The sequence below is a fragment of the Scomber japonicus genome, chromosome 17 (assembly GCF_027409825.1).
Source record: "Scomber japonicus isolate fScoJap1 chromosome 17, fScoJap1.pri, whole genome shotgun sequence".
In the NCBI taxonomy this organism is placed as follows: domain Eukaryota; kingdom Metazoa; phylum Chordata; class Actinopteri; order Scombriformes; family Scombridae; genus Scomber; species Scomber japonicus.
The window spans coordinates 19,831,028-19,847,977 of NC_070594.1; the positions used below are offsets into that span (position 1 = coordinate 19,831,028).

The 16,950-nt window shown below is 41.8% G+C and overlaps 1 protein-coding gene across 1 annotated transcript; it reads right to left on the reverse strand.

Moving 5' to 3' along the window:
• Positions 1-871: 871 nt before the first annotated feature.
• prdm1c (PR domain containing 1c, with ZNF domain) lies at positions 872-9,241 on the reverse strand. Its single transcript, XM_053336956.1, has 7 exons — positions 9,117-9,241; positions 7,338-7,595; positions 5,708-5,827; positions 4,429-4,681; positions 2,031-3,055; positions 1,748-1,876; positions 872-1,405 (listed from the first exon to the last, which is right to left on the reverse strand). The coding sequence occupies exons 1-7, from the start codon at positions 9,141-9,143 to the stop codon at positions 872-874; spliced, it is 2,346 nt and encodes a 781-aa protein (XP_053192931.1). The 5' UTR covers positions 9,144-9,241.
• Positions 9,242-16,950: the final 7,709 nt, after the last annotated feature.

Consider the following 16,950-nt stretch of genomic DNA (forward strand, 5'->3'; position numbering starts at 1 on the left):
TTAAATCTGTGCAGCATATTTTTAATATATTTTAGAATTAGTGTGTGTTTTTTTTAGTTAAAACACATCCTACTTGGAAATAGTAATATCCTTGTTTTAATGTCTCTGAGAAAACTGTACAGACATGTTGGAGGCAAATTGTCTGTCACCTGATTAATACTGAAACTCGAAATTAACAGCATGATCTTATTGATAGTTAAGATCATTTTATCATCAGTGTTTTTGGTTTGTTTTGTAATTTTGCAGGGTTGACAGTTGACAATTACTGGTGGTGAGTATCCCAAGACTCATAACAGGATGTTTCTCTACGTCACCAACGCCCCACATCAGCCCATTACACCTTCACACAATATGTGTAGTACAAGCTGCACACAAACAACTATGGTTTCCTCTGTGTTATCATTTAAGTGTGTGTAGCTCAGTTACACTACATAGTCATGCCTGTACAGTAATTGTTGCTTTAATTAGGAGACAGTCATAGATACAAACAAAGTGAAACACTCATTCTTGCACTGTGCAACCGCAAATAAAGGCAAACAGTTTCAATGTGTAATCATGTTTAGTTGTTGTTCCATAAAGACATTTCAGATATACAAAGCAAGTAGCAGAACATTTCACAAATCTCTGGTTGTATTAATTTTAGATTAATAATAGAAATGTAATAAATTAACAAAAATGTATACAATAAATCAATCAAGTCATTTGTCCCAGGCCATGCTGGTAGAGTCTTGATTCTTCACACACTACAGTCTCTGTAGAGTATAGACTAGGCAATCCATGATTGAGATAAGGCTTTACTTCAAATAGGACAGTAACAGACAGCTGCTGAGTTGACCTGTAAGGATTATATGGCTGGATTAGCAAGGCTGTCTTAGGACTCTGACATGCAACCTGACTCCAGTTTGATGCTGGTATGATGCAGAGGTAGAGGGCTATGATGTAGCTGAACAGCAAAACACTCCTTTACTGATTTGTAGATGCTTAGCTCGGTGTCCCCTCTGGTGTGAGTCTCCATCTTCTTTATTAGATCAATAACATTCCCCTTGTCCATCTCAGCCTCCACAGCCATGGCCTCAAGTTGCTCTGCCGCCTCGCTCATGTCAAACCTCTCGATCTCAGAGTTGACTCTGTGTAGCTCCTCTGGTGAGTGTCTGTGGGACACTGAGGGGGAGAGAGGGCAGAAGCCTTGGAGATGCACCTGGAGGCTGCAGTAGTGGAGATAGGCACAGGGGCAGCGAGGACACCGGTGAGGTTGCTCCCCAGTGTGGAGGCGTTTGTGGAGCTTCAGGTGGACGAACTGAGTAAACCGGGCTGGGCAGAGCTTGCACTGGTAAGGCCTCTCACCCGAGTGTAGCCGCTGGTGGGTCTTCAAGTTACTAGTGCTGCTGAATCGCTTATGGCACACCTGGGTCAAAACAAAACCAAGTAAAATAGTGTTTATGAATTTGATCAATTACTGCTTCCAGTCTTGATACTGCAGTGTCAAATACCAATTTTGAGGGTGGTATATGGACATCAAAGCACTAGTTATATCTATTTTGTTCTATGAGTAAAAACCTGTTAGTTAGTTATCTTAAAGATGCTGGTTGGTGGATTTCGTGACCTTTGGAGAGAGCCAGGCTAGCTGTTTCCCCTTGTTTCCATTCTTTATGCTAAGGTGATAGCTCCAGCTACATATTTACCATGGAAACATGGTGTCAATTTTCTCATTCAACGTTCAAGAAAGCTAGAAAGGATGTAGCCAAACCTTGCATTCATGAGGCTTTTCTCCTGTGTGAACCAGGTAGTGTTTCTGCAGGTGGGCCAGTTGAGTGAAGTTCTTGTTGCAGGTTTGACACCTGAAGGGACGCTCTCCACTGTGCACCCGCAGATGGACCTGAGGACAGCATTACATTACTCTGTCAAACTCAAGAAACCCTGGTGGCTGGTCAAGTCTAATTTTGTTCAGCCACGCTCAGTGTTATGCAAGCCATTGTGTTTAGCTGGTGTGTTTCCCATTATGCTTAACAAATATATTAAAAAGAACTAACCTTGAGGTTGGACAGCTGCCCAAAGACTTTTCCGCAGACGTTGCACTCATACCGGATCTTTCCATTCTGCCTGGTGAGGGGGTAAGACAAGGTCTTGTAGCCAATGATATGCCCTCCGTGTTTGGTCTTCCTGAGGTCTATTGCATCCACATTATTGCTCTGTGTGGCAGGGGTGGGTTTTGAAGGGAGATGGTCTGAAGAGGCAGCTGTGCCCAGCGGTGGTGAGCATCCTCCAGGTGCAAGAGAGGGCAGTGCTCCGCAGAGTGAGGTCACCATGGATGAGGCACTGGATGTAGAAGGTATAGGGAAGTCTGCGTGGACATTGCTGGGAGGAGAGTGTTTGAAATCTCTGAGGTCTTCTGAGGGGCTCCTGAGGTAGTTTGTCCTTTTGGTCATGAGGTTCTTGTTGTCTTTGTGCTCACTGGTTGGTGAAACAATGAGGTCTTGTTTTGTATCTGATAGTGCAAGTGAAAAGTCTTTATGTCCATTGGCCAGAGGGTGGACGAGGTGTGCATAGCCATCAAATGGCAGAAAATGGGATGAGAGTGTCAAGCGAGGTTTCAGTCGATCAGCATAGAATGGGAATGGATGAGGTAGAATGCTGTTAAGGCCAAGTGAGTAGTGAGGCATGAGATAGGGATTGTGCCTCAGAGCAGGATAAACACAATCAGGCACAGAGGGCTCTTGATAAGGTTTGGCTATAACAGGGCTTTGACTGTGCTGAAAGCTGAAGCGCGAACTAGAGGAGGCAGGACTACTTAAAGCTGGCCTTTTGGTAGCTGGAGGGCCACAGGATGGCAGAGATGGCAGAGGAGCATATCTGTGGCCATGGGCAGCTTCTGTGTGGGGCTTGACTGGGTAGACAACGCGGGGACAGAGAGGAAAAACTGATAGGTTGTTCTGAGACAAAGGGCTGCCTGGACGTCTGGGGCATGTAGTCAAGGATTTCGAGGGCTCATCTTGGAGAATTTCAGAGACACTGTGTCCTCGTTTCCCTGTTGTCTTCTCCCGAGCTTGACTCTGCTCTGTGGAACAAATAAACAACAGAGAAATGACATCAGAAATAATTTTTAGACATACAGCATGATTCAACTCAGTGACACATACACCCATGTCTTTGACGTGATTCGACGCATATTTACTTTCAAGTACCCACAATAGTCCAACCTGTATGCTTTGATGATGATAAGATATGTGCATGTGGTATGTGCATGTGTACTAGGTGTGTCCACCCGTGTATTTCAAGACTGTCTCACAGACATGCCTGGGCACTCCATGAAAGTGGACACCAGAAGTGAAACAATAGACATCTGATCAGGATAGAGATAGAGATGGAGGGCAGGAGTTAGTGGGTACAGTAAGTCATTTGTTGAGTATTTTACACCAAAAGCAGGACAGGAAGCAAAGACTATTTTTTAACTTGGTTCTTTCAGCCTCAACCAGACACAGATAATCTTGGAAGATGCTCGATGGAATGGAAAATTATACTCGTCAGAACACTTACTGTAATTTAACAATAATAGCTGAACATATTTGCCCATATTTGTCCATTTAATTCCCAGGAAGTCATAAGGAGACATTCTGCTTTGCTGACTTATTAAAAAAGAACACAAGCTGACAAACAGCGGAAGACAAAATACAGAAGTGTGTCTTTGCACATTTCACCTACTTTTGTGCACAATTAACACACACATTCACACAGTAACCCTTATCTACTGTGTCCTCTCCTGTGTTACCCTCCCCCCTCTCTTGAGAGGCTAGCTCTCAGCAAACAAACAGCCGACACTCAGTGAGATATCAATCTGTCAGCGGGTCACCTTGTCAGGAAGTTCAAGTAGTCACTGGAGCGCTTCCTACCTCTCTTCCTCCTCAAGAGCCAAATAAATAAGGGGATTCATGCCAGAATGCTGTCAGCACCTCAGGCAGCCCAACACTCCTCTGTGTGTATGAGTGTGCTTGTAAATTAGTATTTTGGTGTGTGTATGCAGACCCTCTGCTTTTGTGTTTGTGAATGAAAGCCAAATTCTTTGTGTGTGAATGAACTGCCAGCTGTGTTTCTATGTGGAGTTAAAAAAGGGAAACTGAAACATCGCCTAAAGTCCTGAAATTGGTCTCATCTTACCCAAGGGCTATGGCTACACCTGGAGATGGGTCCTCTCTGCTTTCAGGACCCTACTTTTGTCCTTTGTGTCCTGCTTTAACAAAGGGCCATGGGCGTGACTGAGTAACTTCTTAAACACCCACAGAAAGAGTGTGTCAGTTGTCAAGCGCTTTGACTGGGAGCCTTACTCCACGATGACAATACACACCAGATATGTCTCAAAGCGTGGGCAGAGGAACGGTTCCTGTTAAGCGTTCAGTGATACTCAGTCCTTTCTAAATGAATATTGCTACTTACCAATACAGTCAATATTCAGTTGGCCCGGTGGGGGGTAGTTACAGCGCTTGGCAAATTCAGGGCAGTACCACACCAGAAGCTCCTGGCCAGGCTGAAGAGGCTTGATGGTGTAGAAATAGATGTTCAAACCGCTCTGGCATGCAACCAGGTTCTGCTCCTCCACACCACGGGCTGGGTTGACATAACGCATCCAATTGCTCCTCTCCTCATTCAAACCATCCAGGATATGGTGTAAGTGCCCCTCCAAGAAGACCTGCAGTGCGAGAGAATCAGAAAGATATCAAGACAAGAGAAGGAATTCAAAAGATGATGACAAATCGGCATCATGACATACTCTGAACCTGAAAGTATGACAGCACAGATTTCCTGATGCTTTTATGGTAAATACTGTATGTGCTTTCAGCTGAGATAGGGAGCAAGTCATCTTGAGTTTCATCTTGAGTTTCGAAAGCTACACCAAAGAAGAATTTCACTTTATGACTGGATTGTAGTACTGGTTATACTATCTCGCCCACTTCTCCTCTCACCTAATGCCTTTGTGGTGGAATCATAACTATGCCTCTGAATGACTGCTGACCTTTTCAAACACAATTTAAATTCAGTTAAGTCAGAGTGTTATTTCTCCCTCCCTTTCGGTCTATAAAACTCTTCTTTATGCTGTCTGCTCTTTGAATCGTGCTGTCGCGTGAGTCATGGCTCTAATGTTAACAGATTGTCTGTGTTATGGCTGTTGCAAGTTCTGGTTGGGGTTACATGATTTCAAGGTTGCTGACTGAATTACACAGCCGCGTGTGTGTGTAATGAAAGATGGTCGAATGCTGCTGATTTGTAACATAGCAGTTCTCAGGCTCAAACCCACTTCCCTGCTTAGTCAGTGTGAGAGTTTGTGAGTCTGGAGACGCGCAGCCATATGTATGGTGTATTTACTGGCAGTGATACCACTGCCGAGAGAAGCGGCGAGAGAGGAGAACCGCTGCGTCACTGAAACCAAACAGCTGTGTGTGTGTGACCTCAGACAGCCCGATACACAACTGGCAAACCCATATAGTCAGTGCATGCACATTTAAACCCATCAAATGCAGTGTCATTTAAACATACCAAAGCACTGACAGAAAATGTCATACTTTCACAGGATGTCAGACATTGACCACAACTGCTAACTCGTGCCATGCAATAGCCACAGATGGAGATACAGGATGTGAAGAGTGTTGAAACACACATACATTTAAACTTGGCGCTCAAACACACATATCCATACATTCACATGGATCTTACTTACCCTCCAAAAGTACTTTCTGTTGGCATCTTTTAACAGTGTTTCATTGGTGTAGCTTTCTCCCACCAGAGGCCCAAAACGTGTCCCCTTTGGAATCAACTCCTTACTGGTCACCCCAAGCACCTGTTCAAAAAGGAGGACATGGTATCATCAAACAGTGGGGTGGCTTACAAATTGGAGGCCTGGGCAAGCAGCCGGATGCACTGAGCTGAAAAACATAATTAGAGGGATGAGATTCTTGGGAATACAGTCCTCCTTATCTGACTCACCAACCCCCCTGCTTGTTTCTTGGTGACTAACCAAAAGGATCAGGTCAATTTGTTGAAAAAATTGTCCCCTCCCTGAGAATGACTGTTTCCAGAAAAAGGAAATAAGCAATCAAGCAATTAGTACTTATTATGTAGCGGCTGGCACAAGAAATGTGCCCTAGAGAAAATGAGAATTTTGTGAAGCTGTGACTGAATGTTCTCCTCAATTCACATGCTGAATATTTCATAAGCCAATCACCCAGCTTATCTTTAGTTTCTCTACCATATTAAAATTTCACCACTACTCTTGTTCTGTTACCTCCAGGTGTGAAACTCACCCCCCTGTCTCAAGCCTCCAGGGTGAGGAAGAGAGGATAAGGTGTCACTGTTACACACCAACTAGTCAACTGCACCTTGAGCTAAATGTTCAAATCCCCTAAAGCAATGGTAATGTATTCTCTTTTTCATCTCGTGCAATGCTGGCATATAGTGTCTGTAGCAGGATTAACAGCTACATGCTTAGCCATACAGTTTATCTCCAGTTTATCCAGCTAGTTTTACGTGGCTTTGTCTGAGGGCTCCATTAAAGATGCCCTTGCGTCACAGATTACTGTAACTTATCCTGCTCTTTGGTGTCAACCAGACTCCAGACAGACTTTATTAGAAGGTCAATGTGGTAGCACAGGTATTTTGCTGCAGACGGCACGGCTGCTTCCTCTGATCTCATCTGACTACCTTCTTTGAGAGTCAACCCTAATCTTGTATGGAGTGTTTAAAAAGGAAACCTAATGTTTCCTTTTCATCAATAGTCCACCAGGTTGTTCTTTTATGATGCATTTGAAGACTTTCTGCCATTTTATCTGTGATCTAAAAACTCTCCTCCATTTAGTTAAACATAAACCACCCCTACATTCACATGCAAATTACATTTTAACTGCCACACACTTAATCTGGATGATCCATAAGGTGGATTCCAGTGGCTTCTCTACTTTATGGTATAATTGAGTTTATAATTAAAATGGTTTAGGAATCTGAGGTAGCTACTAATCATAGAGACCTCAGGCTGTATGTGAGGGGGCTTGGCTATTGTCTCTGTCTTTGCTTCAACACATACATAGCACAGAGGAAAGGCTGGAATTAGACAACAACATGTCAAGTACTTCCCGTCTGAAGATGGATGAGTGGATGGAAGGATGTTGGAGTGACGCAAGGAGGTGACATACAAAACATAAACAACTTAGATACCGCTTATTGATAAATAGATAGAGGTTGGGATTTTATTATCTTTCTGCAACATTTTCCTTGTTCTTTAAAAGAGGCTAGCAGCAAGTCTTCCTTTGATGAACAAATATAGACATGACAAGGAAGTGTGCTTTGATGTGTACCTCTGCTGAGTTCAGGTGGCGTTTCAGAGCCAGGTTTCTGGGTAAGGATCTCTCGGCCCGTGTCCTGCTGCGGTTTTCGGACTCTTCCTCCAGAGGTTGGTCCTTCACGATGTAAGTGCACTTCTCCTCATAGTCCGTCTCCCTCCATGATGTCATGTCTACATCCTGTGTGTCTGCCATCGCTGCTATTATGACCCCTGTGCTTTGTGGTGACCCTTCTGAGGTTAACATGGCTGTGCTGCACTGAGAGGAGGAGGCCTACAGGAGAGATGGAAAGATACAAAGTTGGGAAATCTCATTGTATATGTTGGAAGATTCAAACTCACATCTAATTGTCAGCCAAAGATGCCTTTTCCCTATTTTCCTTTCAACTTTTCCTCTCATTGCTCTATTCAACAGGGAAAAACACAGAGACACCACAAACAACAGCTGTATCAAGGGAAGTCAAGTTTTGAATGGGGCTAAAATTAGATTCCACCGTGTGAGGTGTGACACAAAAGAGGCAGCGACAAGGTAGGCTGGTAAACGGCAGAGAATCTAACTTTCCCATCATCTGCTACTACCGGACAAACAAACTTCAAAGTGGAGCCCTCGTGCTAGCTGCCCCATTGCCCCCACTGTCCCATACATCCTGTGACTATCCAAACCACAACCCCTGGGCTATAAGGGAGGTTCCTGTGCACGTCAGCCTCAGAGCAGGACCACTTTCACAAGGAAACCAGCACTTCCAGTGAATCGACCAGACTTCCTCTGAGCTGGACTGAGACTTGGGATACAGCCAAGTCTAAACCCCCTTTCTCTTTCTTTCTGTCTGTCTGTTTCTTACTGTCCCCCCCCCCCCCCTCCTTTTTTCAGGAGGATTGTTGTTCAAATCAGCCCAAAATACCACCCCCAGAATGTCCTGTCTGATGGGATAAAACAGTCAAATAGCAAAGAGTAAGAGAGAAGATACAAGAAGTTGTGATTAAAAGACAATGCTTAGATATGCCCTCTGAGAACTTCATTTTTAGGCTAATCAGTTTGCCTGTTAGATAATGGCAGATAAGTCTGTGGTTGGAGAGTTCAGTAGCTTGTGTTGCCTACTGAAGGAAGACAAAACATAATTGTAAACTGGGGAGAGTAAGGCATAAAATCCCCAAATTGTGCACAATTTTGTATAAAAAATCTTTAGTTGGATAACCTAAATGGAAAACTTTAATTTGTCTTTTGATGCCCTTTAGAAATCTGTTTTAAATCATCAGAAATTCTTCAAAAGTTACACAGAATTGGATATGCAGTTTATATATGCAATAGCAACACTTATGCTGCAATAATAAAAATATGACACTAAACCTATGTCAGCTTGTTCTCGTGAAGAAACAAAGAGATGCAAATAAAAGTGCAACGAGATGAGATTTCATGCTATTTTTCTCTGAAGTGTGTCACCACAGCTGACTCGGAATGACTGTCACAAGTGTGACAGCTCACCCTGAAACTATTGAACCTAGTGACACAGCAGAAAATAAATTCTGAAAATCGAGACATTAGTCAAAGAAGCACAGCTGTCATGAGCAGGACAACATGTAACATGCCGACTCAAGAAAGCACTCTGTACCTTTGCTTGACATTACATTTCACGGGACAGTGTTGCAATGCACAAAAGAAATTAGTGATTGAGTCAATAAATGAAAAAGAAATCCTCCTCCTTTGTAGTTGGTAAATAATCTAGAATAATTAACACAAATTTAATCCTGTTTTAATACCAATAAGTATGATTTGAGAAGGATGTTGGTCACTTACTGTGAAGCCTTGAGAGGAGCCACACATAAGGCAGGCTGTCCGTGCCCTCTTTGAATGCTTGAGTGTCTATGAGCAACCAGTGGCTGTTCTCCGTCTCTTGTCCTCTCTCTTGTGCTCTCTCTCTCTTTCTCTCACGGTCTCTCAGCCAACCTCAGTATCCTGTGTACCTGTGTGTGACTGACTGCTCACTTGTGTGACTCTTTCTCTTGCTTCTTACATGAGAGGAGGGAAGGTGTGTTTTTGAGAGAGCGAGAGAAAGAGAGAGAGAGAGAGATAACACTCCCTTTTCCTCTCATGCTCTCTCACCCTCCTCCCCCTTTGCCCCATGACTCCTCCTTGTGTGTGTGTGTGTTTGTGTGTGTGTGTGTGTGTGTGTGTGTGTGACTCTCTTGCCCCTAGGCGTGAGGCTTTCTCCAGGGGGGTGCTCTGGCTGTCACACAGCTATGTCCGGATCAGACAAATACATCTTCATTTGCTGACAGTCTCCCCTTCCATCTTTGGGTGAGAAGAAGGCATACCTGTATTGTGTTCGGAAGTCAAGTACAACAACAGGGAGGAGATGAGGTCATTTTGGTGCTTGAAGAGTGTAAAGTAAAATTAAGAAATTCAAACACAAGTTTGTTATTTTCCCTTTCAAGATACCAGTTAACTCAATTCAATGTTCATGTCTTTAAGGTTAAATGTAGCACATAATATATGTTTACATTATCACATAGACATCAAGAAAGTCACCAACATAATAACTAAGTTTAGCAATTAGCTGTGAACTTCAGTAATAAATCTAATCTGGCAAATTTGAAGCAAAAATGAATAAATGTCAGACACTTCTTGCTCTTGCTTCTTGCTCGTCTTAATTAGATGGTCAAAATAACTGAAACATGGCTGGTAAAGTGACACTTCTTGAATATGAAGAAATTTAATATCTTCATCATTGCAACAGCTGCCACTCCATGTGTTAGTTGCCTGTTTAACTAACTGATACAGATGTCTCCTACTACAGCCTCAGGGGGTAGGAAGATAAGATTGTCTGAAATTGAGCAAAATTCTTGACATTGACTTTGTGTGAGTAATAGCCTACTTTACTGACACAGTCATGGAACATTAAATCAACCACAAAAAGGAAATAATCAAGAATTCTTTTAGTCACTTATAAACAGAATAGATTACACTTTTGGGTAAAATTGACACTAGCACTGTTTTAGTGTGGTCTATATTTTTGCTTAAACACAAATGAAACATTAGGGCACTCAGAGAGTACATATGATATATTGCAAAATATAGATGATGAGTATTTCCTGTTTTTTTCTTTTGATTCTCCCCTTCTGGCCTCTTATTCTATTTCTTCCAGAGGTGTTTTGCTTAACTCTAATCTAAATCAATTCATCTGAAAGCATTCTCACAAGAGAATAAGCCCTATTGTGTTTCTGTTTATATTGACTTGTACTGAAAACATGAATTCCATGTTCAAAAACTCAGTAAGGAAGTGCAAGCAGCTGCAACATGAATCACTTCAAATACAAATGAATGAATGTAATAGTGTTGAGAATGTGTGTTCTGGTGCAAGCAGGAGGTTTTTATCCTGTGCTTTCAGGAGACTTGTGTCCAGCTGTCAGAAAATGTGAATACTTATGTCATGCTGTAAGTTTATCTGTAGGCTGGCTTTTAACTCCAGCCTGATTTTCCTTCTTTCCTCCAAAGGCAACGCTTGACTTGGCAGGCCGCCAGCCTGCTTAAGAATTGTCTGAATTTTCTGACTCATCCACGTGCTTGACACGCGACATACAGTGAACAACAACCTTGCAGGCTTACTTTCATTCATCTGTGTCTAACTGTTCTCATTCACTTTCTCCATTTTTGGGAAAGTTCATATTGTACAAGTGTGTGTCAAGTTGTTTCTGTTCCTCACAGAAGACTGTACTTCGTTTCTGTGGTGTTTTGTCCCTCTTTTCATGCATCCTGTCCCGCTCACCACACCTGACCAAGCTACTAATTATGGCTGCTGACATGAGCCACCATGTAATTTAAAATCCACTTCTCTGTCACTGTTTCGCTCTTTCTCTTTGCCTTCAGTCATTTCATTCATCACCTTCTATTCAGCTCTCCTCTCCTCCTCCTCCTCTTCCTCTCTAATGGCTCTCTATCTGAACCTTCTCTTCACTACATCTATAACTCATATGTACTGCGTGACTAATTCACTTAATGACAACATGGACATTTTCTATGAGTTGTATAGCAGCCTCTTAGCCGAGATTGCACTCAGAACTTGGGCTGTGTGTGGGTGGATTTTTTTGTGCGTGGGCATACACGTGTGCAGTAACTTGGTTGGACTACTTGATATTTGACATGACATTCTTAGAATGACAGGACGATGAACCAGCCTATAGAGACGTGACAATGACTGCCCAGACACAAGTGTAAATTACAGTATTGCTTATAAATTCATCTTTAGTAAGTGAACATGTTGTCTTTCAAAAGTTACAGCCAACCAAGAAACAGATTTTCTCACTGACATCTAGTTTTGGTTTTGACATCTGCCCTCATCCAATACCCATTAAGTTAAAGGGAATTTCTTAACACATTACAAACTAAGTACAAAACAATATTGTTTCTTGTCATCAACAGACTCCCACCATCAGCAGGTTTCAGTGGAACTACTTTTTACTGAAGAAATAGTCCTTCAGAAAATCTACAGTATGTTCTGTGAATTATGGGGGCACTTTCTTTCAACATATTTTTTAAATTCTGCAAATGCCATAAACAAAATTCCATACACCTCCATTGTGCTGGGGTGAAGGCAGAAATTTCAAAACCTGGATAAAACCAGAGCTCACTGTATGGCTAGACGTGGCTTAACCGTACTATGTGACTGATCAAATATTTTATTTCCTTTTGCTTTTAAGGAACTAAAAATTTGCATTTTACCTCACAGGCAATTTGTCGATTATACCCAGAATACAGAGAATTGCATGTACGTAGGCTAAAGGTGCCTTTGGGGCTGCTGTAAATTGTCTAGGTAGCTTTAGCCCTGTAATTTCCATGCTTGAGTCTGTACCTGCCTGGGGTCATTTCTCGTAGTGGGACTGATGGCGACCACTTGTTCCCTGCCACCTCCCCCCAGGAATGAGGACAAAGATCTTTGCTAGGGATTGTTGAGACTGAGCCCATTTTATAACCCATTACAGCTGAAATGTTTGACACAGCCACCACCTCTGCCTTTCTTAAGGTTTTATGGCTTACTCAAGGAAAAATGCTTTCTATCACAACTACCTTGTTATCACAGACCCCCCCCCCTCCCCCACCCCCACACTCACTTTTTCCCTGCCATTCTGTTATTGTCCTGTCAGCCTTGTCAGCTTCTCCATCCATTTCATATTACTTAAACTGATTTCTTTAACCATGCATTACCCAGCACTCTGCTCTCTGCTTGTGGTTGAGAAATTACTCATACGCACATCCATTTCTCCCCATCTTGACAGTTTGAGAAGTCACATATTCTTTATAGACGTGACAGGAGCAATATGAGATACTTGTTTTTCTTTTCTCTTTTCTCTTCTTTTCCATTTCAGGTGTGAATGTGAATAAATGTCAGCACTACAACACTGCCACCACCCACCCAGTCCACCAACCATCTCTCCTCCACTGGTGGATGATCTCCTGTTGACAGGCCATGGTTTATTATAATGGTTTCAGGGCTAAGAGGAATGCTACTACTTCACAGCAGATGTCTTTTCAAATCCTGACAAAACCACCCACAGAGCTGAGGAGAAAACACTATCACTGAACTCACCGGACCTAGAGCAGAGGTGTCAGCAACCTGTGAATGATAAAAAAAAAAGTCCAATATTGATGGCAAAGCAAGGATGTATGTGAGCTTCCAGACTTACAAATTGAACACCTTTTTTTATGTTCAAGTTTAGTGTTCACCTACACAGACTGTATTTCCTGATTAGTATTTCAAAATCCAACAAATCTAAATCAATGCTTAGAAGTTATTTTTTTGAAGTTTTACTTAAATTTCTAGAGTTCAACATTATCACTTCAGATTTTTCATTTGATAGATCAAAATCAGACATCTTTGATTGTTAATTATGATTGGTAAAGCTGATGGCAAGTTTAACACTAGTGTGATGTGACTTCTGAGTTGACGAATGCAGACTCTGAAAGCAGTAGAGAAGAAATCCACTTAACAGTCAACTCATGAGCTGACTGGTGTCGGGCTAAGGACTGTGATTGAGACATGTGCAGTCTGGAACATTTGTCATGTGTCATTTCTGTCTCTCTCTTTCACACAAATGTAGATCTAGATCAACTGGACCAGCAGCTGCCACAAGGTTAACCCTTCTGTGGTCCACTGTTGCAAGTTAAAGGATCTAGAAAAGAGAAACCAATCAGCTGTGCTTTCGATCAAAAACTAATTTCACACTACATTCACCACTATGCGTAATTAGTCATGTTTGCTTATTTTCATTATTGTTACATGAGCAATGCCATGTAATACACTTTTCAGAGTTGCTTCTTATCAGTGTTCAAAAACTGAGACCAGTTACCATGAAACACATATAATACAAATGCAAATAGTCTTTGGCACGATTATATATCTTGGATAAGAGAAAGCAAAGACTACATTATCCTAAAATAAGTAGTCCGTACTGCACAACATGGACCGTGTTTGTTATGTGCAGCACACTACCAATAAACACGCATGCATAAAATATAATACAAGCACACACAGAAATCTTTCACTGACTGTAAACTTATGGTTGCTAATGATATTGTCCAGTGAATTCAGCACACTGTGGTTGACCAGTTATTTCATCATACTGTAAAAAAAGACTCCTTTCTGGGTATTTGGATGCAAGAAAAGTGTTTTCTTTTCCCACACTTGCCTTAAGTTCCCTATCAGCCCTGTTTATCATCAGAGTGTTAATACTAAGCAGTGTGATATAGAAATTAGATTGTCCTCTTAATTGACCTTCAGTAAACACATACTGCAATCCGTCCACCAAACATATCATTACTCCTAAAAATACATGCAGTATTTGCCTTTTTTTTTTAAATCAGCTACACTTTTCTAACCCTAACCCTGCATAACAATCAGCTTAAACTTGATGCCTTGAGTCGAAAAAATAAGGGTTTCCTGTCAAAGACGTGGGTTGACTGACTGGAGGAGGTATGTGGCTCTGCAGCAGAGGAAGTATCAGACCCCCAGGAGCCATACCTGACTGTATAAAAAGGCTCCTCACATTGTTTTGTCTTCCTCCTGATTACTAAGGCAGGCTGCAATAATGACCAACAGAGAGACCCGTCATCCGGGAAGGATGCACAAAAAACTCTTACACACAAACAGCCTTTCTCTTGTGTCCTACAAAACAAATTGCATTTCATGCAGCTGAAGAAATTGTCCTTTCCAATGTGATGACATTGCAAAGTGACATAATACACTGAATTTAACAATCTTTCTGTGAGTCTGTGTATCTGTGTTTTTCAGTCTCTGTTTATATCTGTCTCAGCTAGCTCGTTCAGCTCAGTCAGCCTTGGGTAGTTTGCTGTTCTCAGATTCCTGCCATATTTCTGGATGGCCGCTGAACAAACAGAGGTGAACTTGATCCATGCTGTCACACTCTGGCATGGAGTAGAGTTTCCCCCAAGTCTCTCACTTGCACACACACACACATACACACGCACACACACACACAGACATACACATTCACACACAACTTCCTCTCTAATATTCCCAATAAAGACACACAGGAAGGCCAAATGTGACCACTATACAGGAGCTGATGCAATATGTGTGTGTGTGTATGTGTATTCATGCATGTACATTCCTTACTGTGTGCTTCTTCGTCTCGTGTGTCACCAATCCCTTATACAGTGGATCTCACCTTGATTGTTGAATTATTAACAGCCAAGTGGACAAAAATATATACTTTTTTCTTTTAATAAATCTTCATCTGACAAAGAAGTCAAGTGAAACCTGTTCAACACAGCACTATAGCATATCAGTGCCTCAATTATGATGGTAAAAGAACACAAACAACCAGCCTCACATAGTCGGGAAGGTCACTCTATTAGTGCTTAAAATGATTAAAGGAATATTTTGAAATTCAAGGAAACATGCATATCTGGTTTCTTTCAATGTGAAGATTGATGCCACTCTTGCCATATGAAGTTACAGTCAGGAGAACTTAGCTTAACAAACAGACTGGACAGCTAGCCTGGCTCTGTCTAAAGTTCCACAAATTAGTCTACTAATAAATTTAAAGCTCACAAATTAGCGGTTATATCATGCCTAAAAAGATGTTTTACTCTTTTACTGTTTTTAGTTTTCGTATGAGTTAGACATCAAGGTATAATAATGTGCATTAGAGTTGATAAGACTAGATAGCAGCTAGATGAGACATACGACTAGAAGCAGGTGGAAACAGCTCGTGGCTCTGACTGAAAGTAGTTAAGTCCACCTTGCACCTCTAATTCACATTATATATATATTTTTTTCTTGTGATTTTAAATGAGCAAGATATAACTGTTATAACAGATGTTGGTAGTTGGACAGGCTAGCTGTTTCTGGCTACTTCCAGTCTTTATCCTACGCTAAAAATGCTGTAGAGAAGTGTTTTTCTCAAAATGTTGTACTATTCCTTTAAGATATATTTGTTTCATTCATGGATAGTGTTTGTTGATGAGAGTGCTGTGCAACTTTACAGTTTCCTCATTGAGCAAGAGAACAAAAGGAGTACAGTACAGTGTGATTGAATCGTTTGAGTTGTCTGCTCAGGAATGGTGTCCTGAACTTTACTGCTACACTGTGACAACATCAATGACATCACCAGGTGCCACCGTGTCTGTCTGCAACATCTCAGTCTGTGTTTGACACTTTTACACACACACACACAGACACACACATACATACACTCTCTCTCAGGACCAGTCAGACAGCACTGTCCTCCACCTGTCTCCAGTGTTACCTGCCCTAGTCATTACCAGGGTCCCAGAACCCCACTGTAAGTGCACATGTCAACAGCAAAATTACAGGGCACGCACACACACATATTTGTTTTGCTTTTAAAAGGGTAATATCGGTCTGCACGCAAGCGATACACTCATTTTCTCCCCTGCTCCCTCCACCTCCTTTTATTTTTTACAAACCCAGAAAACAAAGCAGGTAAGGTTCAAAGACAAAACAGAGAAAAGGATGGAAGAGAGGAGATGTGTGGAGATGATAGATGCACATTGATGGTGTGTGTTTGTGTAATGACAAGGGGAAACAAGTGTTATTTCAGCCCTGTTTCTCCGGTTAAGGTACTTTACCTCAGTAATCACAAACCACTTCTTCAACTGAAGTTTAAGTGTCATTAGATTGCAGCTTTGTTCTCCTATCTGCAGCTTGCTGTTGCATGACTAATTAAGACAAGAAACTCTCCGCAGATGTCTGTGATGATGAGAGTGTCTCTGTCTGGAAATGTGTCAAACTAGACTTCAGGTCGGAGAGTTGTGGAAAGAGTGTACTAACAAGTTTGACGAGGAAGAAAACACAGCGCCAGATACAAATCGCTTTGACTGAAAGATAAAGATCTATTTTCAGACAATGACATCAGCTTTCCTTTTACTGGAATTACTTATGCCAGTGCTTTAATGGTTGTTTTAAAGACGCTCCACACATGAAATTTGTGTTTTTGTAAAACTGTCCTTTTATCCTCTGCTCTTTCACCAAGTTGGCTCTGGGTAACCTGAGTGCTCTCTTTCCCTTTTCAACATGATCAGTACAAACAAAGACAAACTTCTTTTCTCTTCAGAATGATTGACTCCATCTTATTGCAACTCTTATTATGTT

Bases quoted from the DNA above. Each gene is read 5' to 3' on its own strand.
- prdm1c (XM_053336956.1), bottom strand. From the start codon at position 9,143: ATGTGTGGCTCCTCTCAAGGCTTCACA. The intron at 4,682-5,707 runs GTAAGTAAGATC...CTCGCACTGCAG, and splicing joins ACAGAAAGTACTTTTGGAGG to GTCTTCTTGGAGGGGCACTT. The intron at 3,056-4,428 runs GTAAGTAGCAAT...TTTGTTCCACAG, and splicing joins ACTGAATATTGACTGTATTG to AGCAGAGTCAAGCTCGGGAG.